The sequence below is a fragment of the Puma concolor genome, chromosome B2, assembly GCF_028749965.1.
Source record: "Puma concolor isolate L17-30 chromosome B2, mPumCon1.1.hap2, whole genome shotgun sequence".
NCBI classification, from domain to species: Eukaryota; Metazoa; Chordata; class Mammalia; order Carnivora; family Felidae; genus Puma; species Puma concolor.
This window is the reverse complement of record NC_141671.1, coordinates 127,256,420-127,280,494: the sequence shown is the minus strand read 5'-3', so window position 1 is coordinate 127,280,494 and position 24,075 is coordinate 127,256,420. Positions and strand designations below refer to the sequence as shown.

Sequence of the window (24,075 nt, the reverse complement as noted above, 5' to 3'; positions counted from 1 at the left end):
GAGAGAGAATCTTAAGCAGGCTCCGAGCTTACCAGGGAGAGACCTCTCTCCAACTGAGAGATCAAGACTGAGCCCAAATCAATAGACCCTAAAGCTACTGAGTCACCTAGGTGCGCCTAAAATCATAATTCTTAATTGTTTAATATATTCTGATATTTTTTTAAAAATAAAAATATATTTACATTATGAAGATAAAAATATTTTTACTGCAGATCCATTAGTATAATATAGTACTATGATTACATTCTTCTTTTTGTTGTTGTTATTATTTTTTTAATGTTTTTATTTTTGAGAGAGGGAGAGAAAGAGCACAAGCAGGAGAGGGGCTGAGAGAGGGAGACACAGAATCAGAAGCAGGCTTCAGGTTCTGAGCTGTCAGCACAGAGCCTGAGGCGTGCCTCGAGCTGATGAACTACAAGATCATGACCTGAGCTGAAGTCAGACCTTTAATCTTACTGAGCCACCCAGGCGCCCCGTGATTACATTCTTCTATAGCTTCCCCCCTCTAAACTTTCTCGATTGCCTTTTTTTTTTTTTTTTAAACTGTTTGCCTTCATCTCTATTTCTTCCCCTTTTTTTTTTCTGAAATCTTTCTGGAGCTTTCTGTCATTTTAATCTGGACTGGTTGCTTTCCAGGTCAATTGCATAGCTGTCATCCTGCAGCTTTATTTCCCTGCTTTCTAGCCGTGTATCTGTTTTTTTCCTGGATGCTCTGCCTCTAAGTTTTGCTGAATAACATCCTCAGATATTTTCTCAAGAAAGAGTTCATAGGAGATAAACTTTGTTTATTTCTGCATCTACAAAAGTGTCTGTTCTTTCCATCATCTTGATGCTAGTTTGGATACAGAATTCTAGGTTGAAAATAATTTTTTCTTAGAACCTTGAGGGTGTTGCTTTATTATTTTCTAATATTCAGTGTTACTGATGAGAAGTCTGATTCCAGTGCAGTTAATATATCTTCTTAGTGATCAGCACCTCTCCCCCTTACTCACTTCCCTTATGCAGATTCTGGATGCTCTTAGGATCTTTGTTTTATCCTTGCAGTTATGAAGCTCCACAGTAATGTGTTGAGGAATTCTTTCACCTGTTGTGTGGAGCACTCACTAGACTCTGTCTGAAAGCTTGTTGTCCTTGGATTTGGGGAAAATCTCTTGTTCTTTATTACTCTTCTGTTTTCTCTACATTTTTTGTAGACCTCATTTAAGTAAATTTTGTCCTTTCAAATTAATTCTCTTTTTTTCTCCCATATTTTCTAATTCACCTTTCCCCTTCCTACTTCTGGAGAAATTTTCTTTATCTTCTAGTATTTCTGCTGAACTTTGTATATTTCCTGACATCTTGTTCTTTGTTCCTTTTTCATAGTATCCTGTTCCTGTTTTATGGAAGCATTAATTGTCTGAAATCTGGCAGAGGATACTGAATAGAGTATCTTTAAGTGTTCTTTCTTTCTTGAATTATATCTTTCCCTCAGTTTTTTTTCTCCCGTTTTTAAATTTGACAGTTTTCTTCCATTATGTAAGTTTTCCATAGTTGCCTGTTGATCTTTGGTAACCTGTTTACATTTAATGCAGCAATAGAATAACTGAGCTCTGTGTACTTGGGTTTAGCTCCTTAAAAGGCTGCCTTACTTTGGGAGGAGTGGGTCAGATGCTGACTCTTACTGGATTGCTAAATGCTAGAAACAGAAGCCTTTCTCTGGGGCAACAACCCCTATCCTTATCAGCTGACCTAGTACTTCCCTACATTTCATTCTTTAAAGAGAAAACTTCCAGTTTTTTGTTTGTTTATATTTGGAGGGTAAAGTCTGGTTGCTAATATTCTGTGAGCAGCTGTAGAGATAGGGATCTTAATCTCTGTCCCAATCTTCCCCTTAGTCATACCTGGCATTTCTGGGTGAGTCCCTGGATTTTGCAGGACAAATTGTCTCTATAGGTACTCCTGGCACTAATTTCTTCCACCTACTGTTTTAGGCATGACTCCTATCTCCTTTCTGATTGCTAAAATTTGTTGAGATTTCCTGTCTGCTCATTGTTGCCCCTTCTCTTTTATTTATTTTTGTGGATTTATTCCCTTAGTATCATTTTAAGAAGATTTTTGAAGGGAGAAGAGGCAATTTCCTGTGCTCAGTATATTGTCTTAAACCAGAACTTCAAAATACTTATGAAGGCTTGAAAGCATCTTATATTTTAGAAGAATTTTCATGAAAAACTATAATAAAACCCACTTTGGTGCTGAAAGGCATTAGTTCTTGGCTCTCAAGAGAATGTGGTTTTCAAGAATGACTTAGTCTCTGAAGTCCTTGACTGAATAAAGTACATTATGATCAGGGTAGTGAATAAAAAATAATTATTATTTGTGGACCAGACACTTTTGTGTTTTATTAAATATGGTTTCATTGAATCCTCACAACAATCCTAAGAGGTAGTATATTATTTTCCCCAGTTTACATAAAAGGAAACAGACACAGTAAAGTAATATAACTTGCTCAAATACTGTATAAATGATACAGAATGATTCCCTAACCACATTGATCTCTGTAAGTATTAAAATGAACTACAGTCTAGTTTATCTTTTCTTCCTGGAAGTTGGTGGCTTTTTGATAAGTATTATGGAACAGAGTGTAGAGACAAGAAGTCAATACTGCCTATTTAGGATTGATATTCTTGTGAAGCCAATACAATTAATGAAAACTTTAGCTTCTCTCCTGTCTCATACTAGCAGCCAGGATTCTGTGCTGGTTAGTAAGATGCTACAGTCACTCAGAGTTTGTAGTGCTTGGCTATGCTACATTTTATTTTATTTTATTTTTTTATTTTTTTAATTATATGAAATTTATTGTCAAATTAGTTTCCATTATGCTACATTTTAAAGTGTATTCCATTTCTGTGGGGCGCCTGGGTGGCTCAGTGAGATGAATGTCCGACTTCGGCTCAGGTCATGGTCTCACAGTTGGTGGGTTCGAGCCCCGCATCAGACTCTGTGCTGACCGCTTGCTTAGAGCCTGGAGCCTGCTTCAGATTCTGTGTCTCCTTCTCTCTCTTCCTCTCCCCCGCTCATGCTTTGTCTCACTCTGTTTCTCAAAAATAAATAAATGTTAAAAAAAAAAGATTTTTTTTAAGTGTATTCCATTTCTAGAAATTTGTCCTACAGTTCTACAAGTGCACAAAGTTTCATGCACAGCAATGTTTACAGCATTATTTATAATAGAAAGCTAAAAGAACCTAAGTGTCTGTCAGCAGGGGATTGGTTAATTTGTAATAGGTATATTCATGCACATAATGCTATGTAAAAAAAAAAAAAATGAAAGAGATCTATGTATGCTGATATAAAAAGATCTTCAGGTAATACTGTGTGAAAAGTCATATATAGTATGACTATATGTGTAAAAAGTGTTAAGTATGCGTGCTCATGTGTTTGTATACATGTGGGAAAAATGGGAAGAACATATGAAAAGAATTGTTACTTCTGATGGGGATTGTAGGGACTTCAATTCCATATCTTTAAGTACCATTTTATTTATTTTACTATGAGCACGTAAATTTTACAATGTTATGAAAATAAAGCTTAATGGTTTTCAGTAGCTGGCAGTAGTAGAATAGCAACTACTAACTGGCCCTGGGTTTCTTAGGTGAGTTAGGATCTAATGGAAGAGATCTGGGTATCTGTACCCTATCAAGGACTTTAAGTGGTTCTCAATATTAGGCAGCTGTGCAGTCATGCTCACATATATGCATAATTTAGACTAAGGCGAAATTACCGCGGAGAGGCAATTAAAAGAATGAGACTACTTTGAATAATGCCAGACTAATAAATTTCAAAATTTGGAGGCGATAAATGATGTTCCCAGAAATTATCAAATGTTTTACCTTTTAAAAATGTTTGTTTGTTTATTTAGAAAGAGAGAGGGGCGCCTGGGTGGCGCAGTCGGTTAAGCGTCCGACTTCAGCCAGGTCACGATCTCGCGGTCCGGGAGTTCGAGCCCCGCGTCAGGCTCTGGGCTGATGGCTCAGAGCCTGGAGCCTGTTTCAAATTCTGTAACTCCCTCTCTCTCTGCCCCTCCCCCGTTCATGCTCTGTCTCTCTCTGTCCCAAAAATAAATAAATGTTGAAAAAAAAAAAATTTAAAAAAAAAAAAGAGAGAGCAAGTGAGAGCCAGCCAGGGAGGGGCAGAAAGAGAGAAAGGGAGAGAGAATCCCAAGCTGGCTTTGCACTATCAGCACGGAGCCCGATTTAGGGCTCGATCTCACAACCCTGTGAGATCATGACCTGAGCCAAAATCAAGAGTCAGACATTCAACCGACTGAGCCACCCAGATGCCCCAATTACCAAATGTTTTAGTACCAAATGTTTAGTAAAGATTCTTCCAAATCTTTACAGAACATGTCATTCCAAATCTATTTACAGTATTTCAGAGCAGAGAGAAAAAAAAGTAAAGCTTGTTAGTCGTGTTTACAAAGCCAACATAGCACCACTTCCAAACCTTTCAGATACAGGAGTGTTATTTTTTGGCCAAATCATTTTAAGATTGTGGTTAAAATTTTATAAATATAATTTGAAAAATAATATATACCATGACTAAATGGAATTCATTTTAGGGATCAAAGGATGGTTTGATGTTAGGAACTCAATTATTAGCATTAATGGACCAAAGAGAAAAATTATGATATTTTACTTTTCTGCCCCAAAATGCACACAATAATATTAACTTCTGTTTGTGGATTTTGAAAACACAAAACCTGAAACAAAACTCTTAGATGAGTGGAACTAGCTGAATAGTTTCACATAACAAAGGTGTTGCAGAATGTTAGCTAGTACCATGCTTAATGACAAAATACTAGAAGTGGTGTCGTTGAAGTTAGGAAAAAGATGATCAATAAAATACCATTCCAATTAAAGTCACAATTTATTTTGATAAATGATTCTAGAGATTACCTGGGGGAATAAATAATATGAGAATAGTCCAGGAAATTCTAAACGAGAAAAAAAATTGAGGACTGGGCTAATAACTCTATCAGGTATTTAAATATTATAAATCTAAAGCAAGGAAAGCAGTCAGAAAAAAATTCATGTAAGTGTGAGTGGCCTTTTCAGGTTACTGGAGAAAAGGAGATAAGGAAACACTCTCATATTGATAGTGGGAGAATAAATTTGAGTAACCTTTTTGAAAGGCACTTGGTGATAGCAAATGCATTTTTTTATCTTTTTAAGAGAGAGAGGGAAAGAGCACAGCTGGGGAGAGGGGCACAGAGAGAGACAGAGACAGAGAGAATCTTAAGCAGGCTCCACACTCAACGCAGAGCCAGACATGGGGGCTCGATCCCACGACCCTGGGATCATGACCTGAGCCAAAACCAACCGACTGAGCCACCCATGCACCCCACAAATGCATTTTTAAGTGTACTTATATTTTGGTCCAGCATTCTGCTTCTAGGAATTATTCCAAAAATTTCTTTAGAGACAAATTTTGTTGCATTCACAAGATTGTGATGGGAAACCGGACCTGATACTGTTTCATCAGAGATTGTTAACAAATTTGTATTCACAGCTTCTTTCCTCCTCTGCTGCTTTCAAGGATTTGTGGTCTCTCCAATTGGGGTAGCTTGGAAACATAGTCCTCAGTGACACATATGCCTGACTTGGGCTACAAAGTGAGTTTGTTTTAGGTGTCGTGGCCAGGATCAATCATAGGGAAGTGACTGCAAATATTTTGCCTTTGAGCTCTTTTATCTCCCCTTTTAAAACCTCCTTCCTGCAACCTGATGGGACAGTTTGATATATATCAACTCTTAAAATTTTGTTATGCCTGATATTGTAGAAAGGTAGAATCCTTCCTTGCTCTCCTACCCTCCAGCCCCTCCCTCCTCCCCCCACTACCCTCTAGTCCCTTGGAAAGAGCTTTGGGTTTGGAATCCAAGGACCTGGCTTCTAGAGCCAGTTCTTCCACTGACTAGCCCTGAGACTTAGGAGAAGAAACAAGATTACCCTTCTAAACACTTTCTTTGAGAGTCAAGCATCCTAACCTGTTTTTGTACTTGTCTTTCTACTCACATTCCTCCTGTTAATTCCTTAATCCATTACAAACGAAATTTTACCCTACTGCATCTCTACTAGTGCTCCAGCAGCAAAAAACCTCCTAATTGCAAAATATCGAATGCGTTTTCTTTCCTTTTTGATTTGTTCCCATTAGTTTTCTTTTTTGAAAAGTATCTATCACTCTTCTGATTTAAAGAAATTAAATATTTTTACTAGTAAATACAGACTTATGTAAAGAAAACATAGAAATATCCCTTATTCTCAGCACCCAGAAATAATCACTGGCATGTTCACTACCATTTATATGTACGTATCTTAATATATTTGGGATTATACTTCTATATACACTGCTTTGTATCTTCCTTTTTGTTTTCAAAACAATACTGTAAGCAATGGGTTTTAAATGTACGGTTTTCTCATTATATAGTTACTTCATAATCAGTTCTTGTGGTGAGTTTAGGTTGCTTTTCATTGTGAACCCCTTTGTACATGAATCTGTATGTGCAGTAATGATTTTCTTTCAGGCTTGCTTCCACCTTCCAAAACCTCTTTACACCCTTGATTTCCTCCTTCTGCTGGTCCTTTTTGCTACTGCTTCTTTCGTAGGCTCTTTTTTATGCCTACACTTAGGTTATGGTGTTCTCCAGAGTTCCCTTTCGCGGCTCTGGGCTTGCAGGCAGTCTCATTCATTTACTCCCTCAGCTTCAGTCATCACCTGTTGTCTGGTTCCCAGGTGTGGAGCACATCTCGGCAGAGTGCTGTCTTCTGAACACCCTCCCTGCATTTCTTACTGTTCCCTGGGCATCTCCTCCTGATTGTCCCATGGGCACCTGAAACGCACATAACAGGGATAAACAAACCAACTACATGCAATTTCCTTTTAGGTCGTCCCTTTACCTAGCATACGTACAAGGACGTATTTTAGATGTTTTACGTTTGTTTTATAAGCAAAAGTAGCTAAGATCTGTAATGATCCCTTACAGGATGGCACGTGGGCAGAAAAGGATAATGGATAGGGGTGGTGATCCTAACAAAATGCCTGCGTATCTTTCAAGGCTTGTGTGGCCTTCTCAACTCTTTCTTTTCCTCATAGCTGATATGAATCTGCCTCCTTATCCTCCTTGCCCTTTTAAATTTATACAGAAGTGATGCCCCTTTGTGGCAGAATCAGGAACTTCCTCCATTGCTGATCAATCACACGAAAAATGTCTTCTTGTGTGCTTAAACAAATTGTTATTGTGATTTGACACATTGCTGAACTGTTGTAGGTGCTTATTTTGCAATTCTAATAAATACTTCCGACTTCACCCGTAACGACTAGGTACCTTCGTCTTTGAGTGTTTCAGGAAAAAAGAAAATAGACCAAATATGCTCCACAGGAGTGTGGAATGTGTATCTTTTGAGAAGGTGAGACAAGGATACTTAATGCTTATTTTATTTTAAGAGTATAATGTCTGTACAGTAGACATTACTCCAGCTTTTGGAGTTGTAATTAAATCTCATAACCTAAAATTCTCTTTCTAGTCGGATACTTAACTTGTAACTAGTCTAGAAATACTTGTTGAATGACCTAATGGTCAGTGGCGATCCTTGAAGACCTTCATGCTTTAAAAAAAAACAAAGCAAACAAAATTTTTTTAAAGAAAAGTAATATAACCACAATTAAATACAATCTGGGAAATTAGAGAAAAAAACCCTACTCTTGATCTCCCCTGACAAAACTGCCGATAGAGTTTTTATATATCTGGTTCTTTTCAGATTTGTGTTTATGTGGTTAAAATTACATATCCTGCTTTTTTTTTCCACTTACTGTGTCATTTTATGACTGTTACTTTAACTGGCTGCATAGTAATCTTTTAGTTGCAGGGACTTTTGGCCCTGTTGCATGTACAGTGTGTATGAAGAGTGGATGGTGCCTGGTTTCTGAAAAATGTGACTCTTGAGCAAACACAGTAATTCTAATAAAATAAAATTGTGTATCACATAGATTTTTCTAAATAGGAGAACTATTGGGGCACCTGGGTGGCTCAGTCAGTTAGGCTACCAACTTCGGCTCAGGTCATGATCTCGCAGTTTGTGAGTTCGGGCCCCGTGTCGGACTCTGTGCTGACAGCTCGAAGCCTGGAACCTGCTTCAGATTCTGTCTCCTTCTCTCTCTGCCCCCTCCCCCCCAAATAAACATTCAAAAACATTAAAAATAAATACATAAATAGGGGAACTATATAACCCTCATAATCGTAAGGTCAGTGCTTTATTTTCAGACTTCTAAGACTGAAACCCGAGGAAGTTGGTTGTCAGTAAGTGTAATATGCTATGTGTCAGCTATGTATTTTGGAGAAGTTACAAACAGATGTTAGATACCTGTTTATTTGGAGGATTATTGTCATTAGTATTTAACATTGTGTTCTCTTACAGATTATGGAGCTTTGTGGTGCAACGAGGCTTGGTTATTTTGGAAGAAGTCAGTTCTACATTGCTTTGAAACTTGTAGCTGTTGCCCAGTCTGGTTTTCCTTTAAGAGTGGAAAGTATAAATACAGGTAAATATGGAGTACATTAGTAGCTGAAATGAAATAAAGTCCGTAGAATTGCTGAGTCTTCTTGATATTTTAGTGGCATTTGTGACCCTAAGTGTCATGGCTTTAATCTCACTACCATGCTTTTTTTTTTCATTTGCGAATATTAGAAAAATATCTCTTTCCTAAATCTGTTATGGCGTGTATGTACTTAATACATATTTGATGATAATATAAAAATTGTTAAAAGTGATGATTTTTCAGAACTAATTCACTAAAAATTGCTTAGAAAGAGGTTAGGTGAATAATTTTATCAAAGTAAATGATGAATTGTAGTGAGCATTTTCTTATATGCCTTCCTTATATTCTTCTTTTCTGCTGAGTATAAAATAGCATTATACTTGTGGGTTTTTGTGTGGGAAAGCTATACACTTGAAATTAGAAACTATTAACCAAAACTTTCTGATAGAGACAATATTAAAATATCGGCAGACTAAAACCTGGTTACAGACATCTGGCTGCCTTATAAGTATCACCTAGGATAATTTGTTTTTTTATGCTTTGGAGGCTTATTGATGCCCAAGTCAGTGGAAATTCTGTAAAGGTAGGCACTTAAATGCAGACAGTTCTTTGGTTGTCATAGCAAAAAGAGGAAAGAGAACACTTGAGGTTTTCTGTAATGTTAGAGTTTTTATAAATAGTTTTAAGCACCAGCTCAGTTTATTGGTCAGTGTGAGGTTTTCATTGTGGACTTCTGGTTTGCCACACATCATTCTTCTAGAATTGAGAGTGTATATTCTTTTCAGGTAATTTTGAATTCTTTTACTTACATCCTGAATAAGCTTGGTTTAAGTGTGGAGTTTCAAGGCAGATGCAGATAATCATAGTGGAGGGAAGTGTACTTTCTGTTAAAAATTCTGCTACTGTTTTGTTCTAGTCTAAAAGTATGAGCTATGATTGACCTGCAGAGAAGTTCTGTCTTCTTTCTTCTCTGTTTAAAATTGAATGTAGGATATTTGCTGTAGAAGTGTCATAAGCCAGACTAAAACGGATAGATATGATGCCTTGTGCTGTGTCGTTGGCAGGTGAACAGTAAAATATTTTCAGGAACTTGTGCCATGAAAATGTCTAGATTAATCTAGTCTCAATCCAGTGACATTTTCTATGTTTTACTTACAGCTCTAGCATCTTACTTAAGAGAATCAGTATGAGTAGAAACAGCCTAGCCTTCCAGGTCAGACTGACCTAGGTTCAGATCCTAACTGTCAGTTACTATCAGTGACCTTGACATCTGGTAGCCTCAGTTGCAAGCATAGAGCCAGACAGGACAGTTATTACAGTTTTAGAAGGTCAGTTTAGTGTTGCTACTACTTTCTAGGTTAGAGTCTCCCTAAACAGTGTAAGGGAGGTGGTCTAAATGTAGTGATAAACATGTGTCTGTGGTTTCTGTATCAGTTTTTACAAAGATTCTTTTTAATATCTAATTCATATTTCAGTTTTAATGTGTGCCCCTTTTTCTTTTAAAGTAATAATTATTTTTGTGGTTAACAGTGAAGGACCTTCCTCTGCCGAGATTTGTTGCTTCAAAGAATGAACAGGAATCTCGCCATGCAGCCTCATATTCTTCAGATTCTGAAAATCAAGGGTCTTATTCTGGTGTAATTCCCCCACCACCTGGCAGGGGGCAAGTGAAAAAGGGATCTGTAAGCCATGACCCTGTCCAGCCTCGTACGTCTGCAGATCAGCAGGTAATCATGTGCACGTAAACGTTATCGGTTGATGTGCTGTATAGATGTTCACATTAAAACTTATTGAGTGCCTTGTTGATTAAAATTTAAGTCTTAGAATAATAATAATATTCTTTCTAGGAACCTGCATCCCCAGTCGTTTCACCACAGCAGTCCCCACCAACTTCTCCACACACATGGAGGAAGCACAACCGTCACCCCAGTGGGGGAAATAGCGAGAGGCCACTTACAGGACCTGGGCCATTTTGGTCTCCCTTTGGTGAAGCTCAATCAGGTATTTTAAAATTCTTTAGAAGACAGTTATTTATTAAGGGTTGTAAATTAAAGGAAGCTTGATGATGTTCTTTCCAGAGCTTCCTCCAAGATAATTTTAATTATAAATTAAGTGCCTTAATTAGAAGCAAAAGCCAACCATGAAAATTTGTAGGCAGATACATCAGTTTAAACAATGGTAATTGCGTTTACATAATACGTATAATTCTTAGACAAAGTTGATAAATATCAGATGCTCTGAGGGTGAAATGGGTAAATAATAACTTCCCAGAATATTAGGTATATATTACATTAGCTCCAGTATTGACAAGGAAAGCACACAGTAACAATTTAAAAAATTTCAATGAGGTATAATTTTATTCATTTTCAATTTTTTTATTAAAGCTCTTTTTTTGTTTTATTTTATTTGAGAGAGAGAGAGAGAGCGCATGTGTGTGCATGGAGAGGGGGGTGGGGGAATAGGGACAAAGAGTGAGAGAGAATCCCACGCAGGCTCCGTGCTATCAGCACGGAGCCCCACTGGCCTCGATCTCGCAAACCGTGAGATCATGACCTGAGCTGAAATCAAGAGTCGGACACTTAATTGACTGAGCCACCTAGGTATCCTGAGATATAATTTTAAACTGACAGAAGAGATTCAGTTTGGAAATTGTTAACATTTCTTCAGAGTTAGAGTTGGAAAGAAAACTTCTATAATATGTATGTGGTGAGTTACAACTAAAAACCTATGGTTAAAAACAGTTGGCTTTTCTTCAAAAGTGAGTCGGCATGTGTACCGTTCTCCCCCTAGGTTCTTCTGCGGGTGACGCAGTGTGGTCAGGGCACTCTCCACCTCCACCACAAGAAAACTGGGTCAGTTTTGCAGATACTCCACCAACCAGTACTCTTTTAACCATGCATCCTGCTTCTGTCCAGGTGTGACATTTTATTGGTATTGCATTTTTATTTGCTTCATTCAGAGTATTGCTGTGGTCATTGTTTTCATATTTTGCTGTGGCACACTTGATAAATGCAAGTTCACTCCTTTTACAGAACACAGAACTCTGCTCTGTGCCTTTTCTTAAAGTCTCTTCTCATTGGAATGTTTCACTAAAAGTTTTGGCTGATTTTCTTTCTAATTATTCAGTGAAATTTTGAAAGTTGTCTGCCCCTAAGAATATCTCCTATTTGCTTGGCTTTGTTAGCACGTTTTTCATAACTTTCTGTTGCTTACATATTGCTATCATTCTACGCACTTATATAATCATCGTGCAGAAACATTCAGTAACTTGATTATAACAAATACGTGGTTTGCTGATGAGTTTGTGAAGACTTCTTGTATTTTAAACATTCACAGAAAGTAAGTTTTATTTTCAAAGATGAGTAACCTAGCAATCTTGGCCCATATAATCATTACAGATAGAAAATGTACTGAGGAAAAAAATGTTTCATTACAGGACCAGACAACAGTACGAACTGTAGCATCAGCTACAACTGCCAATGAAATTCGTAGGCAATCCAGTAGTTATGATGATCCTTGGAAAATAACAGATGAACAAAGACAGTATTATGTAAATCAATTTAAAACCATTCAGCCTGATCTAAACGGATTTATTCCAGGTGAGTTGTTAAAAACAGAAATTCTTGTAGATGGGACAGGACAAAGTCTCAGTTTCATAATCTCAAAGGCATGGTTTTTATTGGTCAGAGATTATAAAGAAAATCAGTTCTCAAGTTGTGTGTCTAAAAAGCTGATAATCACTGGAGACAAAAACATGACGTGCACACGTGTTAAGGGTACCTTTTTCCCAATGAAAAAAGCCTTAAGACTCTTACCCTCACTTTATTCTTGGATCTCTACGTTCAGAATAACATTAAACAACACTGTTTTAACATTTCAGGATCTGCAGCTAAAGAGTTTTTTACAAAATCAAAACTTCCTATTCTTGAACTTTCTCACATTTGGTAAGTGTGGTACTTCACATCAATCAGGTAATGTGGGTTGTTTCAAAGGAGTTTCCAGCAGGTCGATTTTTAAACCTTAAAAAATAAACTATTAGAGTAATCTTTTCAAGAATGTTCCCAAATAACTCAGTAGTGCCTTCCAATAGTAGTCAGTTTCTATCTCACTCTCTGGAAAAGAAATAAATGATGCCAATACAGTAGTTCTTTTTAAAGTGCTAAAATTCGTTAAGCCATATTAGCTGTTTAAACCATATTAGCTGTTTCTTCTTGCTTAGCATAATGCATGGAAGAAAAGCTAGTTGCTTCATCCATGGTTATCTTTATCCCATTTGGTTTTTAATAAGCCTATACCTGTTATGTATTACCTATACCTATACTAAGCCATGTGCTTAAGAACATTGCTTAGCTCCCATTTAAGTCCATACTAAGACTCACGAGAGCTGTGATGTAGTTGGAATTAGTTATTTAAAGCAAATTATAACCACAAGTTACTTTCTAAAAACAATTATCATATAAGCATAAATGGTATTTCTACTCGATATCAATCTATTTCTTTATATTTTAAATTATTTTGTTAGTAGGGTTTTTAGTAGCTTTGAGTGCTGTAGCAGAAGAGAGATAATGCCTAAAATTGAAAAATCAAGAACTGGCAATATACACTTGCTGTTTATGGTATCAGGCATTAACTACAAAATGGTTGCCTCTGCATCTAGAAAGTGGGACAATAGTTGAGGGAAAGGGGGGGTTCTGCTGCTTTTTAATATCAAGCCTTGTAGTCTGTTGAATGCTATTTTTTTTTTTTCATATTCTACACTTTTATTTTGTGGTGATTGTGAGACAAACACAATCCCAACATTTAGACTTCTCATCCTTCTTCCTGAGGACTATCTGACTCCATGGCTCATGCACCCCAAGTACAGTAGGACTTTGTAGAACTTTGATAACAATAAAAACAAAGTTTTTAAAAATTTCAGTGACGTATTAAATGGGCCTGACTTTATCCTGTTACTAAAAATGCATATGAATTAAAGGTCCTTTTTTTTGGTGACCTTATGTATTGAGGGTGCTTTTCAGCATTTTATTGTAAGAATTTCAAGTATTCAGAAAAGGTTAAAGAACTGTGCCTTGAACACTCATATGCCCACTGCCTGGGTTCCACAGTTAAACAGTTTGCTATATTTGCTCTATTATACTTTTTCCATCTATGGGATTTTTTAGGTTATGGATTGTACTTTTTCTGGAAAAAGATTTCTTTTTCTTCTTTTTGAGACATAAAGGGATCCAGAGCAAATGATTATATTTATGGCAAGTTTGTGTTCCAGGGAACTTTCAGACTTTGATAAAGATGGAGCATTGACACTGGATGAGTTTTGTGCTGCTTTTCATCTGGTAGTTGCTCGGAAGAATGGCTATGACTTACCAGAAAAACTCCCTGAAAGCTTAATGCCCAAACTGATTGATTTGGAAGACTCAGCAGGTAAGTTCGGGAGCCTAAGGGACCTGGTTACAGGCCTTGATAAACATCATACTTGATTTGTAAGGCAAAATTAAGATAGATGTTAAAACTTAGCTTAACAACCTCAAGAGCATGTAGATTTAACATCAGAATGTAATATACAGGCTGAACTTGGATTAATGGTTTGTCTTAGTCAGCTTTAAAAAGATAAATAATTATATGCACTACTATTTTACTTTACACTTTTGACTTCCTGAGATTTTAAGAATATTTCACAGAATCTTGTTATTTTGCCACAAGGCAAATGCTTTAGTTGAATTATATATTGTCTGAGGTGGGAAAGGTAGCCTGTGTTATCAATATTTTTCCATTTAATGCATCTTAATTTGTTGAAGGATGATGCCTGGTTTATCATTAGACCAGCTCAGTCTGCAAGCATTTTCCTTTCAAAAGCCCAACTCTTTTCTTCAGACTCTAAAGAAATCTGGAAATTTTGCATTTCATTGTAAATACCGCACTTTTGTTACCGTGTTTACAAGAATACTTTTGTAAATGCCCATATTTATTAGGCATTTTTTAAAAAGGAAACAAGAATATAAGGGGTAAAAAAGTGAGCATGTTGTTTTAAAATTCAGAATGAATAAAAGGAAATCTAATGTTAAATTTTTAATGAGACTAATTAAATTACTGTTTTCTGTTTTCCTATCTAAATTATCTTTTCGATATTGTGATGGAAAGAATTTTATACTTTTAAAAGAAAAGCTGAAGCATAATTTGGCTCTGCAAAGGGCATTTATCTGTTAGGCAGTGTCTGTTTAATTCAGAAATGCACATGATCTGACCTTATTGTCTAAATTATACAGAAGGAATCATATGCATGTTATTAATGTCACGAAGAGAACATTCTCCTTGATGTTAAGAATCTGAGTCTGCTTCTGGTTTTGCTAATTATTCCTGTGACCTTGGGCAAGTTCTGACCATTTATTTTTTGCCTTCTGTTTCTCCACCTGAAATGTGGATTTGATGCCATTCATGTTTCTGAATTGTACACTGACCTTTTGGCAACGAGGAAGTTGATTTAAAAATTGAGCATTGATTTTTATGTTTTTTAGAAACACTGTCCTATGAGAATCCTAGGATTTTTCTGATCATTTCAGGTAGCTATTAGGCAACCTCAACTTGAGCAGAAAGCTAAGTATTTTTGTTGACAATTTTGCTTCAAAGTACTTTGATTTCTCTAATTAAGAAATAAATGAAAACTCTATTTAGCTTATTTGATAGTAGCCAGAAGGGGAAGAAATTTTGGTAGCTACAAACGTGGTGTATCATTTTAAAACTTGGGCCTTGTATCTAGAATTTTTCTGTGACTTTCTTTGAAAACTGGTAGGATACTAATACAAGGAAGTAAGTCAAGTTTATTCTGTTATGTTATTTTCTAGAGACTTGTCTGAACCTGTTATCTGTTGCATTCAGATTGGTGAATTTGGCTATAGCATGTAGTCAGTGGAGGCTTTTGTTTTTTATTTTTAATTTAAATAAATTCTGGTTCTTTATAAACTCGACTTACTGCCAGAATTTTAAGGTTGATGAGTCAAGAACTTCTTTTTTGGGCATTTGTCTTTTTATCCCTGTTAAATCTGTTTAGCTAAGAGACACTCTGGTTTGGTTTTAATTTTTTTTTTTTTAATGTTTATTTACTTTAGAGAGAGAGAGTGTGAGCCACCCAGACTCCTGTAGACACTCTGCTTTTTGCCTACATATATCTGTTTACTATTGCTTTAACTATAATTTTAAAGGTGTCAAAGAAACAGATAATTTTGTCCCATTCCAACATAATATTATATGGTTTTCTGATCACCTTTATTCTAAACATTTGGCTACACAGTATTAAACTCAAATCTGCTTTGCCTACATATAAATGATAAATTTGGAATTCTGTTAATTTGGGGGTTGGAGAAACTGTTTAATACTTTTCCACCTACCTATCCTAAGCCTGAGATTCATATTTTAAAAAAAATGAGCCTGGAAGAGCCTGGAGCCTGCTTCAGATTCTGTGTCTCCCTCTCTCTCTGCCCCTCCTCCACTCACACTCTGTCTCTCAAAAATGAATAAAAATGTTAAATAAATAAAATAAAATAAAATAAAATAAAATAAAATAAAATAAAATGATAAGCCTGAGATTCATAGTACACAAAGTCCTTTGTATATAGAAATTGTGTGACACTGTAGATCACTCAATATCCACAAAAATAATTTAAAATAGCTGTGTTTTTAGAAGTTCACCTTAGAAGTTTTAAAAGTTAAAAGGCAAATACCCAAAGAGTTTCCTTTGGCGGAGCTTGCTTTGGGATTCTCTTTGGAGCCTTTCTGACTCACAGGCAAAAGTAGTTCCTGTTCCTCTGATCTCTCGTAATATTGCCTACATGCTGCTGCTTATAGCACACACATCACCCTGAATCCTGTTTTGTTTTGTTTTGTTTTGTTTTCCTCTTTCTACTACCTCTCTGAGCTCTTTAAAAACAAACAAACAAACAAAAAACAAGAAATGTATCGTGTTCATTATAGTATCCTAAGGACCTAGCACTTGGCCAGGCAGGTACTAATAAGTTGTTCAGCAAATAATTATTGAGTGAATTAATGGTAAATGTGTGCCACTTTTAAAGTAGGATATTTTTCTTAACACGTTTCTTTGAAATATGGCTGTTTGTTACCATAAATTTGTGATGTTGGGGCATACTAAATTATTAGCTCTGCAGGTATTCTGTGTTGGCAATTTAAGTAACTTAAAAAATAAACGATGAATACTGGTGACTTAAGTTACAGCCACTTGGGGTAACAAGTTAGGCTTTCTATATGCATGCAAACATGGGTTGGGTTGGGGACGTATGTAATTTTTCCAAAATTATTTGATGAGGTTTTTAGGATTAAATGTCAGGTAAAACAGAATAACTAATGATCTGTAGGTGGAGTGCTTATGTGGGCCTGAATTAAAATACTTAATATTTAACATCAGCACTGAATCGGGCAGCTAGGGTAAATAAACAAGGAAACTTGGTTTTTCTTGTCTTACCAAAAGAAAAAAGAAGCCTACAAAAATCCATCTATGGAAACACCTTTGTGAAGTCTTCAAGGACAAAACCAAACATGTTGGGATACTGTGCACCTTCAGCTCAGTCCACAGAGAATCTTCTTTAGAGCACAGTTTCAATTTGACATAGATTTTTTTGTGATTATTTGGTAATATCTCCCTCTTAAACTAGCCTGGAGGATCCTAGGCGGGTAGTAACTGGATCATTCTTGTTCATTGTGTCTCAGCACCTGGCAGGGTGCAAACTGAGTATGTAAGTAGGCGTTCACGTTTTTTGAAATGACTAAGTGGCTGAACCACTTGTTTTTAAAACTGTTTTCTGTCTTCATACCACCCTGCTCGCATGAGTAGTAATACCTGGTTGGGACGCTCAGAGAATGGGTGAAGTTATTCCCTATTCTGTCTCCTCCTCCATCATCACTGCTTCATAGTAAATTGAGCGTATTTCATTGTTGCTGAGATGACACGTAGTAGCACAGATCCCCAATCTCCTTGCAGTACTTCTAATATGAATAGACATTTTTTAATGTTTACTTATTTTTGAGAGAGAGCATGAGGGAGCACAAGCTGGGGAGGGACAGGGAGGGGGAACAGAGGATCCAAAGCAGGCCCTATGCTGATTGCAGAGAGCCCCATGTGGGGTTCGAACTCGCAAACCGTGAGATCGTGATCTGAGCCCAAGTCAGACACTTAACTGACTGAGCCACCCAGGCGTCCCTAAACATGAATATTTTTTAAAGCCACAAACTTTTTATGGATAGTTTACCAAAAATCCATACTTGAGACTAGCTTGATGCCAATCATTGTTGACTTTTCTGTTTATCCAGAAACTTTTAACATAGAAAAGGCCAACACAGTAACACATGCAGATACCTGTTTTCACACAAGTACACACTATATATCCTTGATTTTTTTTATAGTGTTGAACATCTTCGCACTTTGTCGCATATAGGGCTGTCATATTCTTTATCATACAGTGTATTCCATAATATAGATGTGGCTTAATTTAACCAATGTCTTATTAACGGATTTTTGGATAGTTTCTTGACTTTACCTTTAAAACAGTGCTGCAAAAAAGATACATATATCTTTATTTTCTACAAAGAATCCTAAATCTTTATTTAAAAAAAGCTTTTTTTATTTTTACTTATTTTGAGAGAGAGGGAGAGAGAATCCCAAGCAGGCTCCACACTGTCAGGGGCTTGGACTCATGAACTGTGAGATCATGACCTGAGCCAAAACTAAGAGTCAGTGGTTCAACCAACTGAGCCACCCAGGTTTCCCTCAATCTTTATTTTTGAAAGTTCACTCTCCCAAATGACTTAAGTTGCAGAGGAAAAAATAAACACTAATATTCATCGTTACCTTTACACCTAAGTAATTACTTCTCAAGCCTTCCCCTCCCCCCCATACACACATATATACGTTCTTAACATTAGTGTCCTTTTTTTCCAGATAGTTGGTTGTTGTATGTGACAAATCAGTACAATTCCAAATATTGGCAAAAATGCACCATTTAATGAAATTGGTCAAAATGATTAGAACTCCATAAATTCCTGGCAAAGACACTGACAACAAGATTAGATCATACTTGAAGGAGAAAATCTCTACAAGGATGACATGGTAGGGGCTTTAAAAGATTACGGTGTAGGAGCGCCTGGATGGCTGGATGGTTAAACATTCAACTCCTGATTTCGGCTCAGGTCATGATCTCGTGGTTCATGAGTTTGAGCCCTGTGTCAGGCTCTGTGCTGACAGTGTGAATCCTGCTTGGGATTCTCTCTTCCTCTCTCTGCCCCTTCCCTGCTCGTGCTCTCTCTCAAAATAAATAAGATTTAAAAAAAAGAATAAGTAAAGGATTATGATTTAAATATCAGAGCTTTAGTAATAGTCCTTGTGAATAATTACTGATACTTTACATTATTTTTTGTATAAAGGACAAATTTTGTACTTTTTCTTTACAATTGTGATATGAAACTCAAAAGTGAAACGAAAGACGTCTGTCTTCCTCTGTAGGAAAGAGAACTCCATGGAGGGGCCCCTCGGTGGCTCAGTTGGTTAAGCGTCTGACTTCAGCTCAGGTCATGATCTCACGGTTCGTGAGTTGAAGCCCCGCATCAGCCTCTGTGCTGACAGCTCAGAGCCTGGAGTCCGCTTCCGTTTCTGTGTCTCCCTCTCTCTCTGCCCCAACCCTGCTCATGCTCATGCTGTCTGTCTCTTAGAAATAAATAAATGTTAAAAAAAATTTTTTGTACATAAAAAAAAAAAAAAGGAAAGAGAAGTCCCTGGAAATAAATGAAAGCATTGTCATCTTGCTCAATATTTTGTCTTTATTTACTGTGTTTAAGTATAGGCCCTCAGTAAATGTTCACTGATTGAATTCTTACTTTTATTAATTTTGCTACCAAATTGCACCCCAGAATTATAGCATCTTTTATTCTTTGGTCTTGATACTCATTTTCACAATTTTCTGTGTTAAGTTTTGAAAACAAAGCCCTACATAAATTATTTTTTCTTCATGAAATTTTAGTTATTTTAACTGGATTCACATAGATGCACTTCTTCCATTTTTAGCTGTTCTTGGATAATGGGAACCTTCTATGTATCTGTAGATTATATTCTTTGAAGTATAGTAGCTGAGTCAAATAATAGTTCCTATAAAAGATCAGGACTGCAAAAAAAAAAAAAGTCAACAGTTTACAATTTAATTAGGATTTGGAGTGAATGTTTCTTTTCAAACATTGTACACAGTTTTGTACTTAAAAAATCCTTGGTTTTAATTTAAAACTGGTAAACTATGTAGACTGTATAAAGGTCTGCTTACTGAAGAAGTTTCCATCTTGTGGAGTGTTGAAGAAGAGTAAAATTAATTTTTCAAATAGAATGTAGTTTTTTTAATGGGTATAATATCAAAACAAAGCATAGTATACCTTAAATTCTTTAATTTCTTTTTGCATATCCATTGTTTGTCCCTGTCTTTTAAGTCTGCATGAAAAATGTACCATTAGTAGTTTTACTTGAAGACTTAACATTTATCCAAACCAGTTTTTGTTTTAAATACTTTTTTTATAAGAATAATATTCACATTTCAAATAAGACACGTAGCTGCTTATGCTTTAACAAAGCTATTAAATGAGATTGCAGCTTTGACTGAGGTTTCATGATTGAAGGATTCTTCCTACCTTTATTTTGCTACTTGAAAGCAAAATAAGTTTTAAACCCTAAGACTCTAGGGAGCATATGTATTTCTATCATATTAATAACAACCAGCAGTCATTTTTGAAGCAGTGTTAGCATGTTAGTGTAACAATGGAAAGATAAACCTAGAACAAAACCAAAGGTCTTTGAGAAAGACCAGTGTTCAGCAGGCACGCTGTACCGACCCGAATCTGGGAACTTTTCAGAATCTTTGGAGGCTAGAAGGATGGAAACTACTGACAGGGTTTTTATTTTCTGGTGTGATCCTAAAAATACAGTTTGCACTCATCTAATATAATCATTTCTAACTTTAAATGTAGATTGACAGTATGTCATTGTGATCACACAGGGTTGTGTCTTCCAGACCCACTTTTATACATGGAAATACTTTTTGCATAACAGCCCTTTTGGGGTTTACTTTAACAAATAATTTAGGCTCATGCTCTTCTTTTTCAGCCCTGATGCTCTGATGATGTCAGGGGCAGAGCAGAACCCTCAGGAGGGAGGCAGGGTTGACACAGTGTTCCAGCGGGAGGCTAGGTTGGAACACTGCATCAGGTAAGCGTAAAACTACGCCCCTGCCTCCGCAAGATACAGTCTTAAAGACTAACTTCTGTGGGTGGGCGTGAAGCTCTTGGTTGGCATTTATAGGGAGCCAGGTTGAAGGAGGTGCGGTTTAGTTACAGACCTAGTGCTTCTCAGTCTCATGACTGTTAGTTTCTAGAACATAGGTAATTTGTTCTTTTTCTACTACCATTTGTTGTTCTATATAAGAGGCGATGTGTGATTTTGCTAATTTATTCTAGAAATAAATTTTGGATTTTCTAGGACAGTGAGTTTTCACACTTTTTAGTCTTAGGACCCCTTTACATTCTTAAAAATTATCGTGGACCACAAAAGAGTTTATGCGGACGAGATCTATCGGTAATTACCTATTCAACAAAATAGTTACCCTTTTAGAAATTAAAACTGATAGATTTTATGCTTTGTTTTAAAATAACAATAGAACACCTTTTATATATTAACAGATATTTTTAGGAAAACAACCGTATTCTCCAAAATAAGAAAAAAAATTATAAAAAGGATGGCATTGTTTTACATCTTTGCAAACCTCTTTAATATCTGGTTTAATAGAAGACAGCTAGATTCTCATATTTCCTTTTGCGTTCAGTCTGTTGGATATGTTACGTTGTTTGAAATGTGTCAGGAATTGGCAAACTAAAGGCTGAGGACCAAACAGTCTGCTGTCTCTGTGTAGTCCACAAGCACAGTGGGGTGGCGGTGGTTTTTTTAATCGAGGTGGGGGGGGCAGTATTTCATGATACATGAAATTTATATGAAATTAAAATTTTACTTTCCGCAAATAAAATTTTATTAGACTACAAACCAACCTCATTCCTTCACAAGTTATTTCTGGCTGCTTTTGCACTGCAATAGTTGCACGTTTGCAGCAGAGACCATATAGGCCGTCTGCAAAGCCTAAAATATATACTGTCTGGCCTTTGTAGAAAAAGGTTGCCAGTCTCTAATACATGAAGAAAACGTGGCCTCAGTAGTAAAAGGAGGACTATTTTCAGATAATTACAGATGTTCTTTGGTACTACTCCAAAACTCAACAGATGGTAATTTCTTAAAGGTTAATTGAGAGCCGAGACCATATAGATGAATTGTTTGTACTGTTACATCAAAATCCATAGGTTTGCCTTGCACTTTGAATACACTTTGAGCGAATCTTTTACCCCATGCATGATTTTGTAACTTAGTGCATTGATTACTTGTAAAACATCAGTTTATTGAGTTATACAGACCTTTCTTTCAAACATTGGGACATTTTATTATAAAATGTCAAAAAAGCGTATATGTTAACATAACCTAGCTTATCAAAGAAGCATTGTGAAGTTCTTGAGAGTATGGGCATGGATACACATTTTCCAAAATTCTTATTTTTTGCTTGAAAGCTCAAACTTTGTCATTTGTAACAAATACTGAAGACAGTTGGTTTTCCTGGAAGTGACAGGCTCACTTAATTCATTTTTGAGAAAATGCCTGCATCATATCCAAGTCTGCATAATTATAGTTTATCAGCTATTCTTTCAAGGAAAATGGTGTTCCATGACAAAAGTGGCCTGTTCAGCTGACAACTGAGTCATACAAGTACTTTTCCTTGAGACCACTGTAATCCTGGATATGAAATAGAGTGCTTTGTATACGTTTCCCTTTTTTTTTTTTTTTTTTTGCCATGCAGAGTATTGAGACGTGTTTTCAGGGTTGAGGTTTCATAAAAATAATTTTTAGTGTGATAATTGTGAGCGTTCTTCAGTGAAGTTGTCATGCTTGTTTATTTTAACTGGAATGCGTGGGGTGAAGGATATAATGACTAATATATTTTGGTGCCACTGCCTTGATTTTTGCTTATTGATAAGCCAGCAGTTTTACCCGCCATTGCTTTTGCTTCATTGTCGTAGGTGCCGTCACAGGAAAAAGCATTATTATCATTACAAAAACCATTTTGACTTTTCAGAGCCCGTAAAAAGTCCTGGGGACTCCCCAGGAGTCCATGGACCACAGTTTGAGAATTGGTACTCGAGGAAAATAACTATTAGAATAATTATGAAGTACAATTATTTGGGTGGCTAACATTTCACTTCTCGGCCTCGAGAGGCTGGACCCAAGGCAGTTCTGTACCAGTGAACCAAAGAGGTTCCCAGAATCTACCCTAAATTGTAACTGCCCTGAAGTGGGGGTAGGGTGCAGTCTGATCCTAAATTTGTAAGTAGAAGACTGAGACAGGAGAGCAGAAGTCTGGAAAGCTAAACCAGGGCCCCAGTTTGCCCTGAGATGACATTTCAAACTTCACTGATACAGTCTGACTTTAGATAGATAGGTTCTTTTGAAAATTAATCATTCTGTGGTTAAGACTATTCTAATTCTGCTTTTCTCCATATGAATACCTGCTTTTGGTTATCTCTGACGTTGCTTCATTCACCATCCTCATTTCACTTAGAGCGAACAGTCAAATTTATAGCCATTATCTTCCTTTCCTTAACTTCCTTTCCCTTGGTAATCATAGGGGGAAAAGTCTGTAATTTTCGTTCACACTGAGAACTACAATGGATTTATCATAAATAATGTTTTCATTAGTCCTTCTCTGAGAGTTTTGAACCTTCATAGAATATTATAGGAGGCATTGGTTCTACACCACTCGGACACGTTTATTGACAAAGGGACAAGATTAAGAAAAAAGTAGCAACTATTCTTGATCTTGGAAAACAAAAGTTTATCAAAATATGCTGGACTGCAAATTAGGACTTAAAGAAGTTATGTCAGGGTAAGCGAATGGCAAATTTGAGATAGCCATGGAACAGAAATGGGGCAAAGAGAAATTTTGAGAACTTTTTCAAAATGTCAACAGGTAATTTTTGTTTTAGGAAAGTAACAGTAAAGAAGAATGAATTTAAATGGAGAACCTGAAAGTAACTCAAAAAATATTTGAGTGCCTGCTATGTATTAGGTCCTCTGTTAGGCCCTAAAATATAAAGGATTTGCTTATGAATAGGTTGAAAGGTAAAAACCTTTATATTGCTAAGTTATATGGCCATCTATTAGGAATTTGAAGTACAGTTAATGGCAAATGTCTTTCTGATGGAGAAACTCAGGTGCTGTTTTATTCAACTTGCCCATGGTCAAACAGTGAGATGCTGACAGATTTTAGAATCATATTTTTGTTACAGGTTCTCAATAGATTAAGTAGTCCCATTAATTTGACAATTAATCTGATTTTCAGGCTGGGGTTATATTCAAAACCATGTAAAATTTGGGAA

The 24,075-nt window shown here is 36.4% G+C and overlaps 1 protein-coding gene across 8 annotated transcripts in view; it reads left to right on the top strand.

Moving 5' to 3' along the window:
- REPS1 (RALBP1 associated Eps domain containing 1) overlaps positions 1-24,075 on the top strand; it is an 88,440-nt gene that overhangs the window by 39,654 nt on the left and 24,711 nt on the right. For 7 of the 8 annotated variants that reach the window (XM_086708014.1, XM_025925238.2, XM_086708013.1 and 4 more), the window contains exons 2-8: positions 8,448-8,571; positions 10,099-10,295; positions 10,416-10,569; positions 11,359-11,483; positions 12,005-12,167; positions 12,449-12,512; positions 13,835-13,989. In XM_086708014.1, the coding sequence (XP_086564140.1) occupies positions 8,448-8,571; positions 10,099-10,295; positions 10,416-10,569; positions 11,359-11,483; positions 12,005-12,167; positions 12,449-12,512; positions 13,835-13,989 (982 nt within the window). The remainder of the gene's footprint in view (positions 1-8,447; positions 8,572-10,098; positions 10,296-10,415; positions 10,570-11,358; positions 11,484-12,004; positions 12,168-12,448; positions 12,513-13,834; positions 13,990-24,075) is intronic. The other variant, XM_086708011.1, reaches the window with a different exon arrangement.